Source organism: Cynara cardunculus (assembly GCF_001531365.2).
Source record: "Cynara cardunculus var. scolymus isolate 2C chromosome LG 13, CcrdV1, whole genome shotgun sequence".
NCBI classification, from domain to species: Eukaryota; Viridiplantae; Streptophyta; class Magnoliopsida; order Asterales; family Asteraceae; genus Cynara; species Cynara cardunculus.
In genome coordinates this window covers 41,488,958-41,512,122 of record NC_037540.1, presented here as the reverse complement: position 1 = coordinate 41,512,122, position 23,165 = coordinate 41,488,958, and the positions used below count along the sequence as shown (strand labels likewise).

The 23,165-nt window shown below is 35.0% G+C and overlaps 2 protein-coding genes across 6 annotated transcripts; both read right to left on the bottom strand.

Annotated features, from left to right (window-relative positions):
• Positions 1-1,133: 1,133 nt before the first annotated feature.
• LOC112525071 (L-ascorbate oxidase homolog) lies at positions 1,134-3,748 on the bottom strand. Its single transcript, XM_025135008.1, has 7 exons — positions 3,599-3,748; positions 3,404-3,513; positions 2,949-3,219; positions 2,390-2,838; positions 1,922-2,287; positions 1,757-1,835; positions 1,134-1,592 (listed from the first exon to the last, which is right to left on the bottom strand). The coding sequence occupies exons 1-7, from the start codon at positions 3,746-3,748 to the stop codon at positions 1,389-1,391; spliced, it is 1,629 nt and encodes a 542-aa protein (XP_024990776.1). The 3' UTR covers positions 1,134-1,388.
• Positions 3,749-7,695: 3,947 nt separating this feature from the next.
• Positions 7,696-22,416, bottom strand: LOC112524124 (valine--tRNA ligase, mitochondrial 1). Of its 5 annotated transcripts, none has more exons than XM_025133785.1 (22): positions 22,281-22,416; positions 21,534-21,633; positions 19,974-20,140; positions 19,784-19,846; positions 19,324-19,493; positions 19,166-19,238; positions 18,888-18,953; positions 18,702-18,785; positions 18,066-18,143; positions 17,840-17,923; positions 17,648-17,727; positions 17,308-17,365; positions 16,676-16,978; positions 16,398-16,568; positions 15,447-15,646; positions 14,509-14,911; positions 13,784-14,035; positions 12,489-12,989; positions 12,205-12,311; positions 11,764-11,863; positions 8,635-8,780; positions 7,696-8,126 (listed from the first exon to the last, which is right to left on the bottom strand). In XM_025133785.1, the coding sequence occupies exons 3-22, from the start codon at positions 20,028-20,030 to the stop codon at positions 7,943-7,945; spliced, it is 3,180 nt and encodes a 1,059-aa protein (XP_024989553.1). In that variant the 5' UTR covers positions 20,031-20,140; positions 21,534-21,633; positions 22,281-22,416; the 3' UTR covers positions 7,696-7,942. The 5 variants fall into 5 exon arrangements, with proteins under 5 accessions (XP_024989553.1, XP_024989551.1, XP_024989552.1 ...); XM_025133783.1 differs by having other exon boundaries at positions 19,974-20,099; XM_025133784.1 differs by having other exon boundaries at positions 19,974-20,066.
• Positions 22,417-23,165: the final 749 nt, after the last annotated feature.

Sequence of the window (23,165 nt, the reverse complement as noted above, 5' to 3'; positions counted from 1 at the left end):
CATAGGACAGACAATTAGTCATGTTCTGTCCTAGTCGTACCAAACATAAGACAGACAATTAGTCTTGTCCCGTCCCGTCCAGTCCAGTCTGCTTACCAAACGCTACCTAAAAGTGAATTGTTTTAGTGGTTTTTTTCAACTAGAAATGATCCAAGATGGAAATCTTTTCTTATCTTTCTCATCATAACTTAAGATGAAAATCTCTTCTTATCTTTCTCATCGTAACTTTCATTCTCACCGTAGCCCTATCTATAATTGGCTTATAGTTTCATAAAGAATTATCTCTTAACTAATTTGATAAATTTAAAAAGAAAACCATTATTTTATATAAAAGATAATTTTTTTTGTTAACTACAAGTGTTCAGAAAAAGGCTATTGCCAAGAAGAAGGCCTCGACTAATTCTAGAAGGATGAAGATAACAAAGGAAATCCGCTCGACTAATTCCATGAGGACGAAGATAACAAGGAAAATCCCTAGTTATCTTAGAGGATATATTTTTTTTTCTAATATATATAAATTGATTGATTTATATCATTTACTACAATTTTTAAATTGTGATACCACATTTAAAATATACTATAATAATACTATTAATATTATCTGGTATTTAAATGTTTAAAACTTAAATCTTAGGTATTAAAATGAAAGTTTTAAAAGTACGTTACTCAAAATAAGAATCAAGTTAAAGTACGTTACTTTTTTATGCAATTTTGTCTTATTAATAAAAACAAAGTTGATTAACCTTATATATCTTAGGGGCTGTTTACCAAGTCACATTACCTTAGTAGATGAATATGGTAAGGACCAAGAATCTTATCCAGTAAAAACGAAACAAGGACTAAGTATCTTACCCGGTATGTGAGGAGGACGACTCTAATCACGGTAAGCGCTTACCAGGTAAATTGTTGCGTATGATATCATTTTAGTGAACTAAAATCTTACCGGTAAGAAAATGATAATGTAAAATTTTGTTGATAAACACTTATCATGTAAGTGTTTGATAAACGGCTCCTTAATTAATTAATAATTGATTAAAATATCATACAATTTGTGATTATGAATCAGAAGTTGGGTATTTTTCCGATTGTTAAAAGGTTTACATACTTTTATTTGACATATTAATTATTTATTATCACAAAATCAAATAATATAAATTACATATCAAATTCAATATCATTAATAACACCTTGTAATAATTAAACATAAATTTGTATAACCAAATCCTCATAAATTTAACTTAGAAAAAAAATATACCTATTTGTATTTATTTTTATAACGACAAATTAAAGAAATGCAGTTTAAATGTTTACAAAAGAAAAAAAATGAAGCGTGACAAAGAATTTTGGTTCCAAACTTTACATTTGCGGGTGGTATTTTTTGCGACGGATCATGACCTTTTCCCGACAGCTTGGCCGCAAAGAAGAGCGTTTTGAGGTAGTGGGTATTCGTCTCGTGGTGACATTACTGGAGAGTAAACACGAAGGTAAAATTGTTCCCCAAGATACTGTCGCACCAAAAACTCGTTCCTGATATTCCACATCCCGACATTGTCAAGCGCAACGTATATTGCACTCCATGATCTTGGATATACCTGTATTGTATTGTATCCAAAATAAATAAGGAATGAAATTTTGGGCTTCTGGAGGAATGAGTCCATTATACTATAAAAAACCAGACAGTTTCTTTTATTTTTATTTATTACTGTTTAATACCTCTAACGAAACATCAATTTTTTTACGAAATTACGAATCTAACCTGCACGGTACAACGTGAGACTGCGTCGATAAGATTGTACTCGTTTCGACTTGTATTACTCCATCGCCCACTGTCCATTCTGCACATTCGAAACAATATTATTAGCGACAGTTGGTGTCGCAAATAAGATTTCGTGAAATTTAAAGCTTGAGAAAACCAAATTACCCAACAACAAAGAAATTGTATCCGTCAAGATGCCAGCTTTGAATAATATTCTCACGATTCTCGAATATGATCTCGATGAAATCTCGAAAATCGGCACCCATAACCGAAGTGTCGAGATACGGGGCCGCACCCGTCGGTTCGTCGGGAATGCTCCCGACCTTAAAAACTCCACTAATATTAAAGTAATCGGCTAGTTTAAGAGGTGTATCGGCCGGAATAAACGACACCCCGTTAACGCTGTATCGCTGCTTTCGGTTTATTATCGACGCCGATCCCGTTAATTTGATCGTTCTACTAATGTTAATCTGTCCGTAATGATACGAGCCTTGTGGGTTCGGCCTCGGTCCGCTAGCCGTCAGGTTAGTCCTGTAACGTAAACAAACGATAAATCGCGACACAAAATACATCGCAAAAAATAATCGATGCCGTATTAGATTACTCTCCAAAATAGCTTGATGTTTTCTTTACCTGATGGATCTAGCTTGGTTTAACGACCAAGTGATGTCAGTGGTGGGCGGCGGCGGTGGTGGGCCGGAAACTGCCTTACCGGAGTTGGTATACCGGAGAATGGCGGTGGTGTTGAGGACCTGACTGGTAAAACGGGAAGAAACGGCGATGTAATAATCTTGCGGTGGTTGGTCGGCGGTGACAAGGACGGAATACGATTGTCCGACGTGGATATCCAGCGACGATAAGGACGTTTGGACGGTGTGAGTTCCTTCCACTTCCACCAGTGTCATTGTGTGACCAGCAATTCTGAAATTCAACGAATTCTGTAATCCAACGTTTGATATCCTCAACCGATAAGTCTTCCCTTGCTCAACATTATACGCCACACCGCCGTCACCACGGCCGTTGATCAAAACTCCGTCGGGAAACGGCAGCCGCCATCCAAGGTCCATAATTCTTCGGAGTCTCTGAAACACGGCGGAGCTACCATGATCAGAATCAAGAAATCTTGAAACTTGATTATTGACCAAATATAATGTTTATATATAAACGCGTTTTTGTTTTATTTATTAATTACCGTGTGATCCGATTTGTACCAGTCTCCGATGAGAATAGAGTGATCGTCGGCGGGATCAGGAAATGGCACCGGAATCAGCGGCCGACTGAGGATTTTGATCGCTCCGAAACCGCCGGCGGCTTTTTGGAAACCAATCGACGGGAAATAAAAGAAACTTCCGATCTGATCTTTCACTTGAAGTTTATACGTGAAGTTTTGGCCCGCCGGGATCGGACAATTAGTGCCGTAAACTCCGTCTTGATACGAATTCCGACGTTGTTGTATTCCGGCCCTGTAATTAATTGCATTGGTTACTTTTGTTTGCATGTTCATGAATCACAACCTTGTACATTAATTACGCGTCATCTTATGTACACGTTTCTCAAGTCAACTACGTCCAGTATAAACATGCATAAACTATTTGTACATTATTCATTAAAAGTTGTACATTATAGTCGGAAATATCAACCGCTTACCATGAAATAAGAAAAGGTTCGGGTAAATTGTTGAATACGTTGATAATAAGATTATCGTTTGTGACGGAATATATTTCCGGGCCTGGAAATTGGCCGTTTATCAAGATTCCCTGCAAATTCAATTATCAAAAACATATAAGATCTCAATAATAAGTACATCAATAATTATAAGATCGATCAGTTATTTAATTTTACCTGTTGACGAACCCCTAACGGGTATATATCTCCATATGTCACGTTCCATGTAAAAAACCTGTATGGATCTTCAGCATTAACGGTTGAAACAATACAGAGAAAAATACACAAATACCGTAACCCTGTAAATCCTTCGTTAAGTTTTTGCATTTTTTTCAAGAACGATTGAGATATATATATATATACGTATATGTATGTATGTATATATATATAGAGAGAGAGAGGAGTGTGTGTGTAGAGAGAGAGAGAGAGAGAGAGAGAGAGAGGTGTTTGCATGGAGAGTTTAGTTGGAATGATAGTGTTTATATAGGAGTCATATATTTATGTATGGGTTTTACGGACACGGACCCATTTTGTGTGTGTAAAGTGAACCATCCTACTCACCTCTTATTTTAACTCTTTTAAAATTAGAATATGAATAAGACAAAATACCCTATCAAAATTAGTATTAACCAGATACCACATCACTCGTCACATTAGCATGGTAACCGGTTAATGCTTCAACCTGTCACCCGAGTACTTAAATGTTTAAACTGTACGTCTTAAGTACCAAAATAAAAGTTTAAAAAAAAGATCAAATTAAAATACGTTACTTTTTCATACAATTTGTTTTGAAGTAAATGTTTTTTTTTTAATTTTTTTAATCGTGAGATAAAGAAATTTCTTATGTTTTTGTTAAATAAATTTAATATTTAATAAATTAACTTTGTTTCTAAAATATAAATTATGTTAAAACTAAATTAAAATAAGAAAAATATTGCGTACGCAATGGGTGGAAAAAAGGGTTGTTCCTTTTTCACTCTTGCCAAATTTATTTTACAATGTAACCCCTTACACTTTTCAACGATGACGCTTTCATACCCTCGTTTCTTTTTCATGAAATTGTTAGGCAAAAACCAACCTCGTCGTTTAACGACACGTCTATACTACATGTGATTACGTGCATTTTCGACTTGTGTCACACATGTAAGTAGATGCATTAATTCCAATAATAATGCAATCGATACATTTATACCAACAAAAGAAACATATCCGTTTGCTTAACGATTTGAGTTTTCCTTATATAACTTTAGTTACAACGAAATGCCACGAAACATTTTAAGTTACGTGCCACAATGTTTAATGCCACTAATGGAGGGATCAACGGGGCTTGTTGAGTTGCATAAGTTTCTTTCCGTTAAAACATTTCATTCGAAATTCTAAAATTTCTTAAAAACAGCAATAACTTGTGAAATGTTTTCATCTAAATTTAGTAAATATCACGTAGTTAATAAAAACTTTTATAACAAGATTGTGAGAAAAAAAAAAGTGTTCATATTTCGTTACGGTTTTTAGTATCATCATATTGTTCAAAAATATACAGGTCGGGTCCGGATGGTAAAGTTGAGAAATGCAGATTCACTAATAAGGTACTATTGGCTCTTGCCACCAGTGAACTTACCCGACGTAATGTAAAACCTTTTACGATTGATAACAATGCAACCAATTTGAGTAATTTCCAATGGTTAAACACAGAAACTCTAATTATAAATCGCTAAACTGAAACTTTATTTCCTTAAAAGAAATTCATTTACCATCTTTAATCTTTATTTTAGTTTATAGAAAGAGGTTTATCTGTGAACCTTAAATATTTTAGAAACCCAGATGTCATTCTTTTTGTTAATATTCATGATAAATGACATATATTACTAGTGAATAGTAGTATTTATTATAAGTATTTACAAAATAAATGGTTTATAAATTAAATATTTAAGATTTTTAAATGAACCGACCTCTTAAGGGTTGAGTTCACGTGAGACCAAAGGTTTTTCGTGAGATCCGTAAGATCAATTTATGTTCATTGATCAAATTTATAAGCTGATGATCTAATGGTCTAAAGTTGTACGATGACAATTTTGTGATTATTGAGAAGTCTCGTGACAATTTTGTGATTATAAATGTTCGGATTGTAGATCTAATCCAAGAGTTAAGAATTGATCTTACAGATATCACAAAAACTCTTGGTCTTACATAATCTCAAGTCGATCTCTTAATTTATAATATAATAATTAGTAAAAAAAATCCATATTCCACCACAGTTATGGAAGTTTTGGTGGGAATAGGAAACATGTTAGTACCAAAATGCTAAACTAAAGCTACCGCGTAGGACCCGTGATTACAGACGACGAGATACACGGGAGTTCCCATGTGTCCTCTCATTTTACAGCTCAGACGATCCCATCGTGTACGTCCAAATTTAAATGAAGCTTCCACACACCGTGTTGGTATGGTGGACCCAAGAGTGATCGACGGTGGAGATTCTAGCACCAACTTGCGATGATTGTACGCGGTTAACAGCTAATTGATATGTATTGTTGCGGAGTATTTAAGACGGCGCTTTGACGGCCGCAATAAATACATGTGCTCTTTTGGACTTAATACTCCCCCTAATCATTTTTATTTATTGGATTTGACTTTTTATTTATTTATAAATAATATTAATAAAATATAAAATATTCTCACATCCCATATACGACTTTCTCCTCTTAATATTTTCATTTATTTAATAGAAAAGATTAAAATCTATAATATTTAATGCTCAGGTGTTTAAGTGAGTTTCAACCTTTTCACTGAAACGCACTACAATAAAATTGAGTTTATAGGACACCTTAAATCTTTAAATGTCTTAATAGACCTTTTTATAACATTTAATTTATAGAACCAAAATATAAAATGTCATATCTAAAGGTGTTGTAATAAGTTTATATGATGCTTTTAGGCGTATTAACGAGTTTTTTAGGATATTTTTAATACAAAGTGTTGTATTAGCAACTTTATAGAAAACTTTTGAGAAAGTGTCCTATAAACTCATTTTTTTATAGGACACTTCTTTTTATAGGACAAATTTTCAAATAGTGTTCTATAAAGTTGATAATGGGACACTTCATGTTAAAAGTATCCTAAAAAACTTATTACGACATCAAAAAACATCATATAAACTTAATACAACACCATTAGATAGGACACTTTATTTTTTTGGTCATATAAACTAAGTCCTATAAAGAGGTCTATTAGGACACTTATAACTTGAGAGTGTCCTATAAACCCGATTTTGTTGTAGTGACATCTTTAGCGACGAAATGTGTGACGATATGTCGTCTCTATGAACATTAAACTGTTACAGTGTACTGATATGGAGTTATTGATTTAATTAAATGAAATTGTTAGCATCATGAATTACAATTTTGTAACCACTGAAAATTGGTGTTAAGTAATGAGATTGTATACCATTACCACCATCATATTCATGAAATATGGATCCATGTAATTGAATTTGAGATTCATGAAAAGCACATTGAATAATGAGTAATGCATAATACTTTGATTCCTATTTCATATCATACAATGAAATTGGAAGTTCATCAAGGAGTCATAAGCCTGAACGGACCAAAACGGGGTGAAACGACATCCAAGGCAGCGCACAAATCCGCATGTAAGGAACATAAACCAATAAATGTGATAGTTTCACATATATTTGTTTCATCAAATGCTAACATTTAAAATATTGTTTCATATGTACTTGTTTCATAATGTGATAGTTTCACATATATTTGTTTCATCAAATGCTAACATTTAAAATATTGTTTCATATGTACTTGTTTCATAATGTGATAGTTTCACATATATTTGTTTCATCATATGAATATTTTTATATGTATTTTTCGTTTCACTAAATAAATAAATAAAAAGAAGTTTTACATACAATTTTTTTATAAGATAAACACAAACATATGTATAACAATATTTTAAATCAAAACTTTTGATTAAAAAGTTAATGTAAAAAATATTTTTATATCGATTTCTCAAAAGTTTGTAACATTTTTATGGTTCTCATTTGATTATCATCCACAATTTGTAAGTATTAATCTACATACCTTAACATAAGTTAAAGATACCTCACATAAATAAACATAACTAAATATGAAAACATCTAACATAAGTTAATATGAAAATGTTAAACATCTCCTTGTTGGGTACGATTTAAATATGTTCCTAAAGGCTCACGCAAAGTTTCTGAATCAACGATGCAAAATTTCAAAAGACCAAACAACCCCTGCTTCATAAAACAGACATATCTGTTACTCTGTTAGATCAAATGCAATAAACAGTAAGATAATACAAAATCACCCCAACACACCATCATTTTACCAAAAAAAAAACACAGTCAATGGTGACAAAATGCATGTCTCAACACAACCAATAACACGTTACTTTGATCACAGTACAAGTTTTAATAATACAAACCCAATTGCAATTTGCAAATCTAAATAAGGGAAAGAAAAAGGTGTATGTTGAAAAATTGATTTAGTCTTGCAAAGCTGAAGCTTTTGCTGCGACTTCACGTTCAAAGTGTTGAGCAGCTTCCTCGATGGACAAAAGTTGTTGCATGAGTATCGCCAATTTCGACACATTTTCTTCTTTTACATGGTCTGGAACCTTCTCTTCATACCCCTTAGCACTCATTGTCTTGTTTAAATTCTCTCTTTGCCTGGATAATGCATATAATCATCATTCATTCATTCATGCATGCTTAATGTGAAAAGACATATTATATTGTCATCATTTCACCGGTTAGAAAAAAATGACAAATTATTAAACCAAACCAAACCAAACCAAACCAACCCAAGGGGGGTAGAGAGGATGTTTCCATGGCTTGCTAACACGAAATATCAAGTGAAATGTGTATGCTAACAAGGAAATGGTAGAGTGTGATGAAACAAACTACTAAAACAGGAGGAACACAAACAGTAATAGCAAGTAAAACTAAGGTTGGCATACAGTAAAAACAAGAAGGCTGACGAATAGTAATGGGTCCCACAAGTAGATGCGTAAAAAATTTTCACATTTTACAGTGAACATATTGGCTGTTTGTATTTGGTAGAAAAAAATTGTTTCAATTAATTAAAAGATAGATGGTATAAAAAGAAGAAAATGGCATAATTTGGCAAGTTGAAGACAAGAAGAATTTAATACCAACAGAACACTGAAGTTCTTACTTGTGTAATTCGTTCAACTTTGTTTTGAGTTTCTCGCGTTCTTTTTCAACATCAATAGCTCCTTGAAGCTTTAGATAAACTGAAAGGGATTCATTTACAACAGATACTGCACATCCAGCTGGAGCAGCATCATTCTCAGTAAGAACCTGCACAATGTTAATTGGAAATATGAGAAAATTTGATTGTTACAAAGAAGAAGACACGAGTCAAACTCTAAAAGCTATAGAATCTAGCTACACAAAAAGAAGCCTAAATGATCAAGCTATTAAATTTGTTATTATACAAACACATTACCAGATCATAGATAATATTTTTGCAAAGCTCAGGAACAATTTTTATAAAACCAACACTTAATAGCATAATCAGCATAATTAAATCGATTTAGATTGATTCTTGAATAATTCTATTTACTGTAACTAGAAATATGCATACTTCAACCTTCCAACAAAAATTACATCTAGCCATGTTTCTTTCCTACTTTACTTCATTGAAACTTGTAGGAAATCTTTCTTTCTTTCTTTTTTGTAAATGGGACTCCAAGTCAAGTTGTAATTCCTTGCAAATTGCTTCTTTTCTTCATCTATATCTAAAAACTTACCAATCATACAGTTTACTGTTCACTTCAACCCACAGCTCTGAAAGCAGATTTTGACATTTCAACTAGTGCTCAAGTATCACTTTTCAATATAGGCTGAAGGTAGCAGATTAAACATCTAGAAGAAATAATCTTATAGCATGCACCTTGTAATGTACACCATCCAACCGTAATGAAATGACCCAGAACTTTGGTTAATCATCAAAACCCTCATTTGGCTCAGATGAATTAATGGGTAAGACAAGACAATTAATGACGATTGAAAGAATATGATATTTGGAGATCAGCAGGAATAACAGCGGTTGCAGGACTCTAGTACTTAAAATTAGCAGCTTTCAAATGGAGTTGGTATTTCATGATTGTTTTGTTAGTGAACGTGGCTCTCATATTTGATCCCTTGGGAGGGTAGGTAGGCATCATTCCATCTTCTTTCACCAGTACTTTTTACCCTGTTCATTACACTTCTCTGTCACAATCTTACATCATAACCCACCTCGTTAAAGTTTCACAACCCCAAAATACATCTTTATTAACATTGAACCAAAGTATATGATTATCATTATCCCCTATAATACTAGGCACATCAAAAACTGAATTTCTACATCTCACAATGGTTGGCATTTACTTCATGGAAATCACTACATTTCAAGAAAACAACTAGCTATAGCATCTACAAGCTACCCTCTGTCAAATGATATCCTAGAAGAGACAAGCGGACTATGCTGATGTGTATTGCAGAAGCTAAAAGAATCTTCATTTCTGTCCCACTCGGAGAACAATGAGACAGAAAGCTGTTTAATGCATAAAGCAACCTATCATCATCACCACACAAATAAAGAACAAACTTGGCTCAAGCAGATACTCATGTTTGGCCCCATTTTAATCCATCCATAAGTTCTATAACCGTCATAAAAAGGCAAAATCAAGGTGCTCATCATGCAGTATAGAACTTCCTGCCTCAATACGATCACAACACCAAAAAACATATAATCATACTAGTAACCTAAGGAACTTGTACGGTATCATTAAGTTTAGAAAATCATTTTATACTTTAGGTATTGGTAGGCACAAATTTAAAAACTGAGATCAAAATTTCTGGCAAACGATTCAGTTTTCTAAGGCATTTAAAAACCTTAACAAATTTCCTGAGCTCTAACCACAGATTCAAAATCTTGCAGATTATGTTTCAAAGTCATGAAAACCTGACATTTTGCAAGAAATGAAAAATCATGGATGAACTCCGATTTTAATTTTTACTGAGGTTGGTTTTCCCAAATTTTCATGTTTTTCTTACATATGTCCTCTCTGAACAGAAGATCCTCTCTTACTCAGCCTTGATCATTATCATTCCAACAAACAAGAAGACACGACTATTTCCCTCCCCAGTCCATCCTTGTTTTCTCTCAGTTACCCATAAATAACAAATACAAGAGGTATGTATCTGCATCCATTTACCACATACCTGCAAATGTTATAAATGTACCATAACACATAGATATCAACTTTCACCACTGATTTCAGATGGTAGCAAACTCCAGTTACCCAGCAAAACTTACTTTCTTTGATAACCAAGCCGTCTCCTAGAAATACAGTTGGTACTTAGTAGCAATGGTGTCATTTAGTTGAGAACTTAACGTATGTTAACAGCCACAACCCACCATAATACCATCAATGCTGAATTTAATTAGGTCCCATTTGGTTTGTAGGATTAGATAGGATTTGGAATTCAATTCCATTACAATCCCATGTTTGATTTGAAGGATTGCTAGGATTTGAAATCCCGGGATTTTATTGAAATCCCATGGAGGTTGCTGGTATTTTGTTGGATTTTGTAGGCTTTGTGAATAATAATGTATTATAATATGTTGAAAGCATTTGTTAATAATCAATTAATAAAGAGGTAATTTATATTTTTATAATTATATATAATTTGTTTTAGAAATTATTTATAAAAAATGGAATTCAATTCCATTCCAACTCCTACAAACCAAACACACTAAAGATTCCAAATCCAAATCCTTCCACGAAATCCAAATCCCTCAAAACCATTCCATCAAACCAAATGCCCCCTTATAGTTGCAGTGGCAATGCTAACATAGGATCAGCAATGGCAGCTACCTTTTATAACATAAATGAGAGAGCATTATTCACCTTAGAAAGTAAGAAAAAAAGTTAGGGGCTGTTTACCTAAACACTTACCCGATAAGCACTTATCGGTAAAATTCAACACTATCGCTTACTTACCGGGTAAGATTTTATTCACTAAAACGCCTCGTACGCAACAATTTATCCTGGTAAGCGCTAACCATGGTAAGAGTCCTCGTCCTTACTTACCGGGTAAGACTCTCGACTCTTGCCTTCGCTCTTACCGGGTAAGATTATTAGCCCTTGCCATATTCATCCGGTAAAATAAAATGACTTGGTAAGCGCTTACCCAGGTAAGCGTTTGGTAAACAGCACCTAACTGAATAAACAACTTCCACTGATGTTTCTAAAACAAAGTCCAACATACTTTTATGAGACAAAATGCATACTGTTAATGATGATAGGTTGGCTAAGGTGGAGACTTCCATCTCATGGCGTCTGAGAAGGTCCACAATCTGATCAGTTCGTGAAACTGCAAAACCTGCTCGCCTGAAAACAGAAGCATACTTTTATGATCAAAACTGTACTGTTACTGAAATAACCTCATAGTCCTAGCCAAAACCCGATGAGCAAAAAGTTGAAAACTTCAGGAGTTACAAGATGGACCGGTAACATAGGTAAATTTTGAAAATTTGTAATATAGTCGAAAATTGAAATACAGAGCTTGAAACTGTTAAACATATAGCAGTCATGACATTTACTCAAATTCTAAAGGCAGACAGTCATGGTAGCAATTCTCACGAATAAGAGCAAGAAAGAGGGGGAAAGGAGAGGTAAGATAGCCAAAATACTGAGTGCTGGGAGGGGGAACACATTGTTTTGCCAATTACCTTTCATTTCTTTCTTTTGCAGGTAGGTTCGCTTTGATTGATCTGAGTGATTTCACTGCAGACTCAACCATACCCATCTCATATTCTACCCTTTCATTTGTCCAGCACTGTAAGTGGCAATAAACAGTAGTATCAGAGACATTTTTCCATCATTTGATCTGAGTTGTTATACTAGTAGTCATAATCATCAGAGGCAGATAAATATTTAAAACCTATACCCTTAGGTCCCATCCTATATGGTTAAATAAATTTCCCAAATAAAAAATTAGGGTTTGGTATCTAACCTCCACAATTGACGGGTATTCACATATCATGATAGACTTTTCCCTTGGATAGTGCTGTGGTGCAGGAAGTCGCTGCCACAATTCTTCAGTAACAAATGGCATAAATGGATGGAGCAGTCTTAGTCCATTGTCCAGGCACACCCATAATGTATCTTGTGCATAACGCTTTGCAGATGCCACTGACGGATCATCACTAGAAAAGTAAGGCTTGATTACTTCAATGAAAATATCACACAGCTGAAACTGCCACCAAGAGTATACAGCAGTGGATGCATCTGAGAACTCATAAGAATCCAAGGATGATATAGTTTTTGATATAGATTTGTTTAATACAGAAAGTATCCACTGGCAACTAAATGGCATGCTCTCTGGAACTATCTTTGTTGGAGGAGTGTACTCGTCTCCAAGTTTGGTCATTGCAAATCGCACAGCATTCCATAGTTTATTACACCACTGCCTATATCCAACAACTCGTTGTATATCCAGATTTATTTTATCTGACTGGAATGACAATTAGATAAAATTAGTATAGTGAGCTGCAGGGTAAAAACTAAAATACATTAAAAGTACAAGCAATGATATAGCTGCAGAATAAATGGATACTGCAAGCAATCTGTGGCAGTAAAATGAAGGATACTGGGATGCATTCGCATATGAACATACATACAAAGAAATCTAAATCCACTAGAATAAAAATAAATAAAGTGTCTTCATGATTAAATACATTATATATTCGAAAAGTAACGCGACCTTAAATTTTAGGAGCGCAGGTTAGAATAAATAAAACAAAAGGCAACGAGCCGAATGTGTCTGATTGGAGTAATATATATTTACATACAACATGGTACGTATAGTTGCTATATTCATTAGTTGCTACTTGTATTACATGTTCTACTTTAGATTGTCTGTTTGCACACCATTGCATCATGCACACACCATGAATCGTTTTTACCCGTTATATTTCCCAATTACCAGTTATATTGCCCATCTTATTGCCTGCTTGCACACATCTTCACGGGAACAGCCTCTCAATCCTCATGGTTGAGGTAAGGTTGGCATCATCCTAGCACTCCCAGACCCTACTTTCAAGTGGTACCAACTGGGTTTGTTTGATTTAGTTTGGTTTGTGTATGGCACATATAGAGTATACATATTATGAGCATATAATAATCAATCGAGGAAAAAGGGATTTCAAGTTGTGTGCCCTTACTTAGTTCATTAAAAACTTTAAAAAAAGAGTAAAGTGATTAAGAAATTTTATTAAAAGTAAAGCTAGAGAAAGAAATAGATGGTACCTGAGCAGTGTAAGAGACAAGGGCAAATCGTAGAGCATCTGCACCACATTCAGGAATGCCATTAGGAAAATCCTTTTTCTGTCCCTCTTTGGCAACCTTCAATTCAGTAGGATCCAAGTTGCCCTCTTCCAGTCTCTTGTGAAGACCTTCCAAGGGTATTCCACTTATGACTTCATTAGGATCAACCACGTTGCCCAAAGATTTTGACATCTTACGGCCATGTGCATCACGAATCATGGGGTGTAAATAAACCTGAAGACAAATTCAAATGAATGTTCAAATTATTGTGGTAACTATAACAATGTTAAATAGTACACCCTCTTCAGGTATACGACTAATAAAACAAAAACAAAATCTTGCCAATTTCCTAGCTGAATAACTCGTTACCTTGTTCCGAAACAATTAAACAAGTCAACCAACAGGGCTCTCAGCCCAACCACATTCCAAAAAAGAAAAATGTTTTACCCAAATGGTTAGGCTAAGGGCATGTATGACTTGTCTATTTTGATGTTCAATTTATTATTTAGCGACATCACATATTCTCGAACATTTTAAGTTTATAGATATGCCTGAAAATGAAAATGAACAGGAATCGAAGTGGTATATAGGGGTCTTTGTGTGCACACACACTCAGAGGTGGAGAGTTTAAGATTTTAATATTTAAGTTTTTAACACAATATCCTTAAATTTTGAGGTAGAATTGCGGTCATTTAAACTTAACTAACCTTTGTGAAAGGTATATCACCTCCCAATTTCATCCCAAGCATCACCATACGGGCAACCCAGAAGAAGAGAATGTCATGTCCAGTTTCGAGAATAGAAGTTGGGTAAAATGTCTTCAAATCTTCAGTGTTATCTGGCCACCCCAATACAGATAATGGAAAGAGGCCTGAAGAAAACCAGGTGTCTAAAACATCAGGATCTTGAGCAAGCTGAAACTTTTTCCCAACAAACAATCTGCTAGCCTCCTCCTTGGCCTCTTCCTCATTCCTAGCCACCACCCAATGGTCCATGTATGCCCCAAGTTCCTTCAGTTTATCCTCCTCCAAGGTAACATACCATGCAGGTACACGGTGACCCCACCAAAGCTGCCTTGATATACACCAATCACGAATGTTCTCAAGCCATCTGTGGAACCAAAACTCAATACAGCTTAGGTGGATAAATTTATCGCAAAATTCCTGAGACACGACATATATGACAAATAAACATTTAGAACTATTGGGAAAGCCCAATTGGTTGGCTTCCATATAGCATCCACCCAACTGAAAACAATGATTATCACTGATTTTCCGCTCCAAATGTCCCAGAGCATAAAAGATCTTGTAAGAGTGTGTATTCAAATGAATTTTCATCATATATGATATAGAGGACATGTATAATAATAGCACAAAATGTACAAGCGGTGAGCAAAAAAGCATATGACAGTAATGACGATGATAATAATGATCATCTTATCATCGTATAACAATAATAATAGTAAATACATAACAATAGCAGAAGCAGTTGTTAGTAAGAAGAGAATAAAAGTCATTATTGTCACCAAGCATTAAGATAAATTCAGGTATGATATCCACTGTGTAGTCTACAAAATGACCATTGAATACGAGTATGTGCAGGTGTGAGAAAAAACCCATAAAGATGGCAGACATGGTGCAATTACCTTCTCCATTCAGCAGCATATTGTCTTGGAATTATATCCATTTTCCTGTTTTTCTCATCCATGACAGCATCAAGAGCTTCCTTTGCCATACTATTGCAGTTGACATACCACTGAGGCTTTATCATAGGCTCAATCACATCATTGCTTCTTGAACAAAGACCTAGACGCATTTCATTCTTTTCTTCACCTTTATAGAGTCCCTGTATGAAGAAAAAAAAAATCTCGAATGAGACAAATATTTTTTGAAAATAAGGCATGCATTTGAAGACCTTCACACAATAGCTACACTTCCATAAAGAAACCTACTTAACCTGGTATAAGAGCTATTATTGTATTGGATCATTTCACAAGAGTGCGCTGTCTTTTAATTTGTTTACATTCCATAGAGTAACAAATAAAAGGAGTGCTAATGTATGAGTGCCGTATGACAAGCTGAATTACCAGGGTAAAGTGTTCAGGCCTCTCTTTACAACTTAAGCATCTAGATGAGTTAGTTATAATACTCCTACTTTTCTACTTTAGGTGTCACCTTATGACTTTTTAATCTCGAAGGACTTGCTTTTTAACTTCAAACCTAATATTAATATATTTAATTTTTCAAGAAAAAATCTGTAGCAGTGCTAAACTATGAAAAGCAGCTGAAAATAGAAAATCTTTGCGATAAAATGTATATAGTCAATTTCAAATTCAAAATTATTAGCGTTGGCATTTAAATGACAACATGTGGCTTGGGCGATGCAATGGAGTATCAACTAGCCACTGATGAATCTTGATGCCAGCGTGCTAACGAAGAAAATATGCATGTAAATCTACTAGAAATACACCTAATTCCTTACAAGCAATAACCATCTCTAACTTCACAACATTGTCAAATAATATATAGCAAAAAAAGCATTTAATATCCAGAAACCACATACAATGTATAGAGTATTGATGAATATGTAAAAGTACCTTAGACTTTAAAGCCTCAGTCACTGCTACACGAGCTTCAAAGCGTGGCATACCTACAAACTCTGAACCACCATTACTATTTATCTTCCCATCATCAGTAAAGATGTTGATGAACTCCAAGTTATGACGCCTTCCAACCTCAAAATCATTTGGATCGTGGGCTGGAGTTATCTGCAACACAATGAATGCGAAGACTCCTTCAAATCAAAACAATGAAACAAGAAACTCATTGAAATTTACTGACCAATTTTCCCTAGACTACAAATAGTTATTGTCACCTTAACAGCACCGGTTCCAAATTTTGGATCAACAAGTATTGGGTCACAAACTATTGGAAGTTTTCTTCCATTAAATGGATGAATGGCGAACTTTCCATGAAGATGGCTGTATCTCGAATCTTGAGGATGAACAGCAATAGCCGTATCTCCAAGCATCGTTTCAACTCTAGTCGTAGCCACAACGATCTCTCCAAGTCCTTCCTCCAGAGGGTATGCAAATGATGTCAACACTCCAAATTCCACCATGTTCTTGTATCCAGGAACCTTCAAAGGTGTCTTCTCTTTGATATCAACATAATCCACCTGCAAGTACAAGCATCAGATATGTAATAAATGCTCCCTCTATTCCAAAATAAATGTCCGCAATGAAAAAGGCACACAGTTTTAGACATGTAAAATTATCATTACACTTTTAAATTAACTACATGACAAATTTAGCCTTAATAGTAGAAGGACTAATGAATTTCTCTTTCTCATAATTAAGGGTAGAATTGGAAAGTGGACACCTAATTTTAAAAGTGGACACTTATCTTGAGACAAACTAAAATAGAAATTGTCTGACACTTATTTTGGGATGGAGGGAGTATCTCATTGTTGCAATGTAAGGTCAAGATCGAGTGTTGATCGCCTACCTCGATATCAGATATAGCCGTTCGCAAGACACAATCCCAATTCACCAGCCGCAAATCTCTGATGTAAAGGGAATAGGTGGTTAATCATATTTGAGTTAATCATAAGGCAACTGTCAACAATATTTAACCTACGAAATAACATAAATGACCAGCAAAATGCTTAATAATACCTGTTAATGCAAGTAGAATAATGATAATTTTAAGAATTAGAATAAAAAGAATGAGTAAAACAAATATACCTACAGTTGATACGAATAGAATAGTCAAAAACCAAATTAAAAATCACCAATGAAGATTAAAAGGGTAATAAAGTACATCTATGTCAACTTGTCAAGAGTACCTATAAATAAGACCTTCCTTATAAAGCCTAACAAAAGCTTCTGATACAGCCCGTGACCTTTTTTCGTCCATCGTAAAGCACTGATATTACAGAAAAACTGAACTTAGAATCCACATGCAGAATATTTTGAAGCGTTCAAAGAGTATAAACAATTTCAGGAGCCATCAAATAAAAAGTCCTACAAGCTTTTACCTCACGTGACCAGTCCAAAGATGCACCCAAACGCCGGAGTTGTTTCAATATTGTGCCCCCATGCTCATTTTTCCACTTCCACACCTTCATCAAATACCAACTCATCAAAAATCACAGTAATATGGGAGCAAATAACTCAGGACTCATTCTAGCAAAACAAAACGATAATGAACTAAAAAAGCATCACCAGCAAAGGAATATAGAATAATATGACGGTCAAACTCACTTCGGATACAAAATTCTCTCGGCCCACATCGTGCCGTGTCATTTTCCTTTCCCTCATGATCTTTTTCTCCACGACCACCTACCGGTGAGACAGTGTTAGATACATATAAGAAAACTAATAACATTTTAAACATATAATGAAAGATTGAACTGAACTATGATAAAAAGTCACAGACCATATTCAAGTAGACAATGCCTTGCATCTAAATAAACCTGAACTGTGAAGTAAGCCAAAAAACTGTACAGGTGTCCAATTCTAGACTAACATACTGGCCAAAGATACATCTGCTTGGTGTCTAAAAGCCATTTACCAACAGTCCAGCACAAACTCATTAAGCACAAACCGGGTCACCACAATTACTGGGTAAGATTCCCGGTCAGCAAAATAGCCCAATAAGATTATTGGTAAACACCATCATCTCTGACAGGGTAAGCACCTCTTACTAGGTAAGAGGCCGTAAGTGTTTAGTAAATAGCCCCCAAATTACGTATTTCGTTTACGCATAGACAAAGCATTATACAAATTTTGCTTTATAACATTTCACATTAAGGGGTATGTACAAAACCTCCTCTTATAATGAATGATTATTGTATGACAACAATGTTCATAAATAATAGTAAAGGTTGTGAATTCAACCTGAGTAGCTATCCCAGCATGATCCATGCCGGGCACCCACAAGGTATTGTATCCCGACATTCTCCGCCAACGGATAATTGTATCCTACATGATATAGCAATCAACAGCAATCTTAAACGAGTCAAGTTGCAAAGAGGAAAAAGAAAAACTGTGCTTAATCAGGAAATTCCTTGTAATCTGTGAAACCTGGATAGCAGCAGTAAGGGCATGCCCTATATGTAGAGCTCCAGTCACATTGGGAGGTGGCAGAACCTGCATTTACACATGAAGAGAACTTGTATAGTGAAATAATGAAAACTGATACTTCCATAACCTCATACATACCCTTTTACATACAATCTTCATGTAAAAAAAGAAAAGGCAACTGATTTATAAAGATCTAGAAGCTTCAATTATCTATACAGTTTTCCTCAAATGGAATTAAGCAAAAAAATAATTAGAAGAGGTAAGGAAACAAAGCTCACAATCACAAATGGTGGTTTTGAGCTCTGGGAATTTGCCTCAAAGAAACGAGATTGCTCCCACCAAGCATACCATCTAGAGAAACAATTCCAAATTAGTGATATCAATCTCCATAAATTACAATACATCAAACATGAGTTTTTTTCAGGAAAAGACTAACGATTTTTCCACTGCAGCAGGAGAAAACTGCTTTGCCATTTGACGGGAGAGTTTTTTTTTCTCACCGGAAGACGTATCTGGGTCAACATAATCTTCTGGATTTTCTTCTGCTGCATCTGCCTTTGTGATCTTCTTTTTACTAGCTTTTGAGGAAGAATTCCCTTGTTGTGCCTTGAGACAAAAAAATAAAGGAAAGTGACTGGCAAATCAATATACTTCATAGAAATCACATGATATAAGTGTCCAGGTTGATTGAAGTATCAGACCTATTACTCCCCAAATTCCAATTAATTTTAAACACGACCTTTTTTCAATTCTTGGACGGTTTAATGTAGTGATTAATCCTCAATTAAAAGATCAAGTCGTATCTATTACTTGTGAAATGGTGGGCGTATTATTTTCAAAATTCACATATGTATCGCGTCCACTAAAATAAGATGGTAATTTCAGTTTAACTATACCTTCAGTTTCGCTGCTTCAGCTTTCTGTGCGGCCTTAAGTCTCTTCAATTCTTTCTCTTTTGCCTACCCACCAAACACCAAATAGTTGTTGATATTCGCAGTAGATGATAGGGGAGAGTTATGCTCATTCTTTTAGAAGATAAAAAATACAAAAGCTAAAAAAAACTTAAAATGAATCGACATAAACCACCTTTTCTTCTTTCTTCTTCTTCCTCTCAGGATCCTCTACCAGTGGTTGCTGATCCATATCAGTTGAGATGGAGCGACGGCGATTTCTTCTAGACTGACAGGCAAAAGTCTTTCAGGTTTTTTAGCCCTAAAAAATTCCCTTCGATTACCATAAACGCTAAAAAACCCCTAATACCACGTGGACCAATTAGCTAATCCTTCATTTCCAAAACAAAAGATACATTTTGGCTTTGCACATCATACGAATTACTTTTCACCTTCAACGTTGATTCCAAATTTACACTTCTTAAGTGAAAAACACAAAGCACATGAATAAACTAACGAATAAGGTTTCTAAAAGAAATTATTAACAAGAGACGTCCCTAAGTTTTTGTTAGTGAGAGGGCATTTTTTGTCTATTCACCTTCCTCTTTCCTTAGCTTCAATTTTTAATAATAAATTTGGTCCCTCAAAAAAAGGTGAGTTTTTTTTCAACCATTTTTGAACTGAAATGTAAATATTATCAAATGATTGCTATTACAATGTTATACCTTATTGGTATGTTTAGATGATCACCGTTAACTGTTATATGACATTTTTACATGTTGTGGAGATTAACACATGTGGTGTAATTGTTAACTCTTGGGATAAAGAGATTTACACAACAAGAGCTGGGTATGTTAAGACTATGATGGTCGGCAGGGGGCAGGGCCGGTCCTGAGATTTTTGGTGCCCACGGCGAAAAGTCCAAATGATGCGCAATTAAAAACATCCAAGTGTGGTAATTTACAATTGTCTAGCTTTTTCCTTCATAGACCGAGAGATCCATTAGTGTTTTTTGTTCATAAGTGTGATCTTATAGTTGAGTGTTTACTTTAAAATAATATATTAAGGTTTCTTTAATCAAGTTGTTATAGCCCTTGCGTTTAAACACCAACTCATCCATCTACTTGTCCAAAACCAAAATAAGGAGCATCATAACACTAACTCATCTACTTGTCCCATTTACTACATCCCACGTCTTCTATATAAACCAAAATCAACACTCGTACCTTCTCAATCCAACTCCAAACACTTAATTGGTTGGTTCTTCTTCAATTATTTACACTCTACAACATCAATGGCTCATTCCTACTTCACTAATTTTGTCCTACTAGTTTTAGTCACTTAAGGTGTTTGCCTATGAAATTAGCTAATGCATGACTCCATGCCATCATGTGTTTTCATATAATCATATTTAGGGTCTTGACCAATGACAATCATGAGTTTCATATGTAAAATTGCAAAGTTAAGGGAGAACAGTCATGTGAATTAGTTACTGCACATTCAAGTGAGGGCAAATCATCACTTAACTACTGCACATCTATAGATCTGTTTTCAACTATATTATAGTTGCTGAAATTGTGTTAATATACATCAAAATCTAATGGGATTAAAACAAAAATCGGTGGATGATAACTTGAATATTAATCACATAACGAAGAACTAAAACTTCAGAAATAGGCTTGATTGATTCGATGAAAAGCTAGATCAATTAATAACAATAGTATTCATTTAACTTTAAACAAACATTAAAACTTACTTGTGCAGTTGATGAGTCGATCTAAGAGAAATCAACAATGCAAGCTTCTGATAATTTCTGCAGCAAATTACTTTCCTCTACCTCTTTTACTGTACCTAGGCTAGGATTTAAGACATAAGGAATATTAACATGCCAAATAACCAAACTTACAATAAACTCAAAACTTGAAAGCTCACCATTAACCAAAGACTCTGGCTTCCCTACACTTAGAAACATAAATGACAAACCACAAAGGACATTATACATACATGATACAGTATGTATAATTAACAGTCAACCACCCAACAATTAACAAATGGCAGCAAAAGGCATGGATTTCAATTAGGATTTAGGCATACATGATACATTAACATTATACAATCAGACTAACAGACATACAGTGAAGTGAATCAAGTGATACAGTAACAAGAATTAGAAACATAAATGACAAACCACAAAGGACCAATTTCACAGCTTCATACTTAGGCTTTGCAATCAAGCAATCAAACAATCAAACAAGAATTAGAAACATAAAAATAAAATATAAGTAACAGACATACAGTGAATTATACATACATCTTTAACAGACATACAGTGAAGGACTGAAGTGAATCAAGTGATACAGTAAGTCAGTAACAAGAAATAGAAACATAAATGACAAACCACAAAGTATCAATTTCACAGCTTCATACTTAGGTTTTGCAATCAAACAAGAATTAGAAACATAAAAAATGAAATAAGTAAAGTAAATAACCCTAAGTCCCTAACCTCACAAGTCACAACTCACAAGAGTCAAAGATGCGAATTCGAGAGCGAGAGCCGGCCGGTCGGCCGTCGGCGGTTGATAGTCGAGACTCGAGAGAGGCAGAGAGTGAGAGTGAAAGCAAGTGCGACGGTCGTGAGTTGTGAGGGAGAACAAATTGAACGGCCGATTGAGATTGTAGTGACTAGTAACGGTAATACTTTGCCCAAATCAAATTGGGCCTATACGATACATATATCGGGCCTTAGAAAATTAATGTACTTGGGCTTTGTGCTGTCTTGGGCTTAGAGATGGCCAAAAATGGTCCCGGTAAGGCCGGTCCCGGTCCCAATCGGTCCTAAACTTTCTCATAACCGGCCATAACCGGTCCCGGACTCGGTCCCGGTCGAAAATGATAGGACCGGTCAAGGTACTTCATAACCGGTTATGGGCCGCCGATTCCGGTTCCGGTCCCAATCGGTCCTAACCGGTCCTTGCATTAAAAAATAAGATTTTATTTTTTATTTTTTTAATGATATATATTTTTAATACATTATAAAATTTACAATTGGGTCACTAAAATACACTTTAAAAATGCGTTTTAATATAATTAAAATTACGTTTTCTTATAAAAATACATTATAAAATTATTTAAAAATACATTTATTTATAAAATTACTTGAATTTTTGGGCCGGGCCGGGCCGGTCCATAGTCGGTTCCATAACCGGTCCCGGTCCCATGAAACTACCAAAAACCTCAACCGATCCCGGTTTTCGATCCCATAACCGGTCCTTACCAGTCCCGGGCCGGGCCGGGCCGATTTGGCCATCTCTACTTGGGCTGTCGCCTCCAAACTTATGGTCAGGGCCGGCCCCGGCAGAGGGGATGAATTTATATATTACCCACGAAT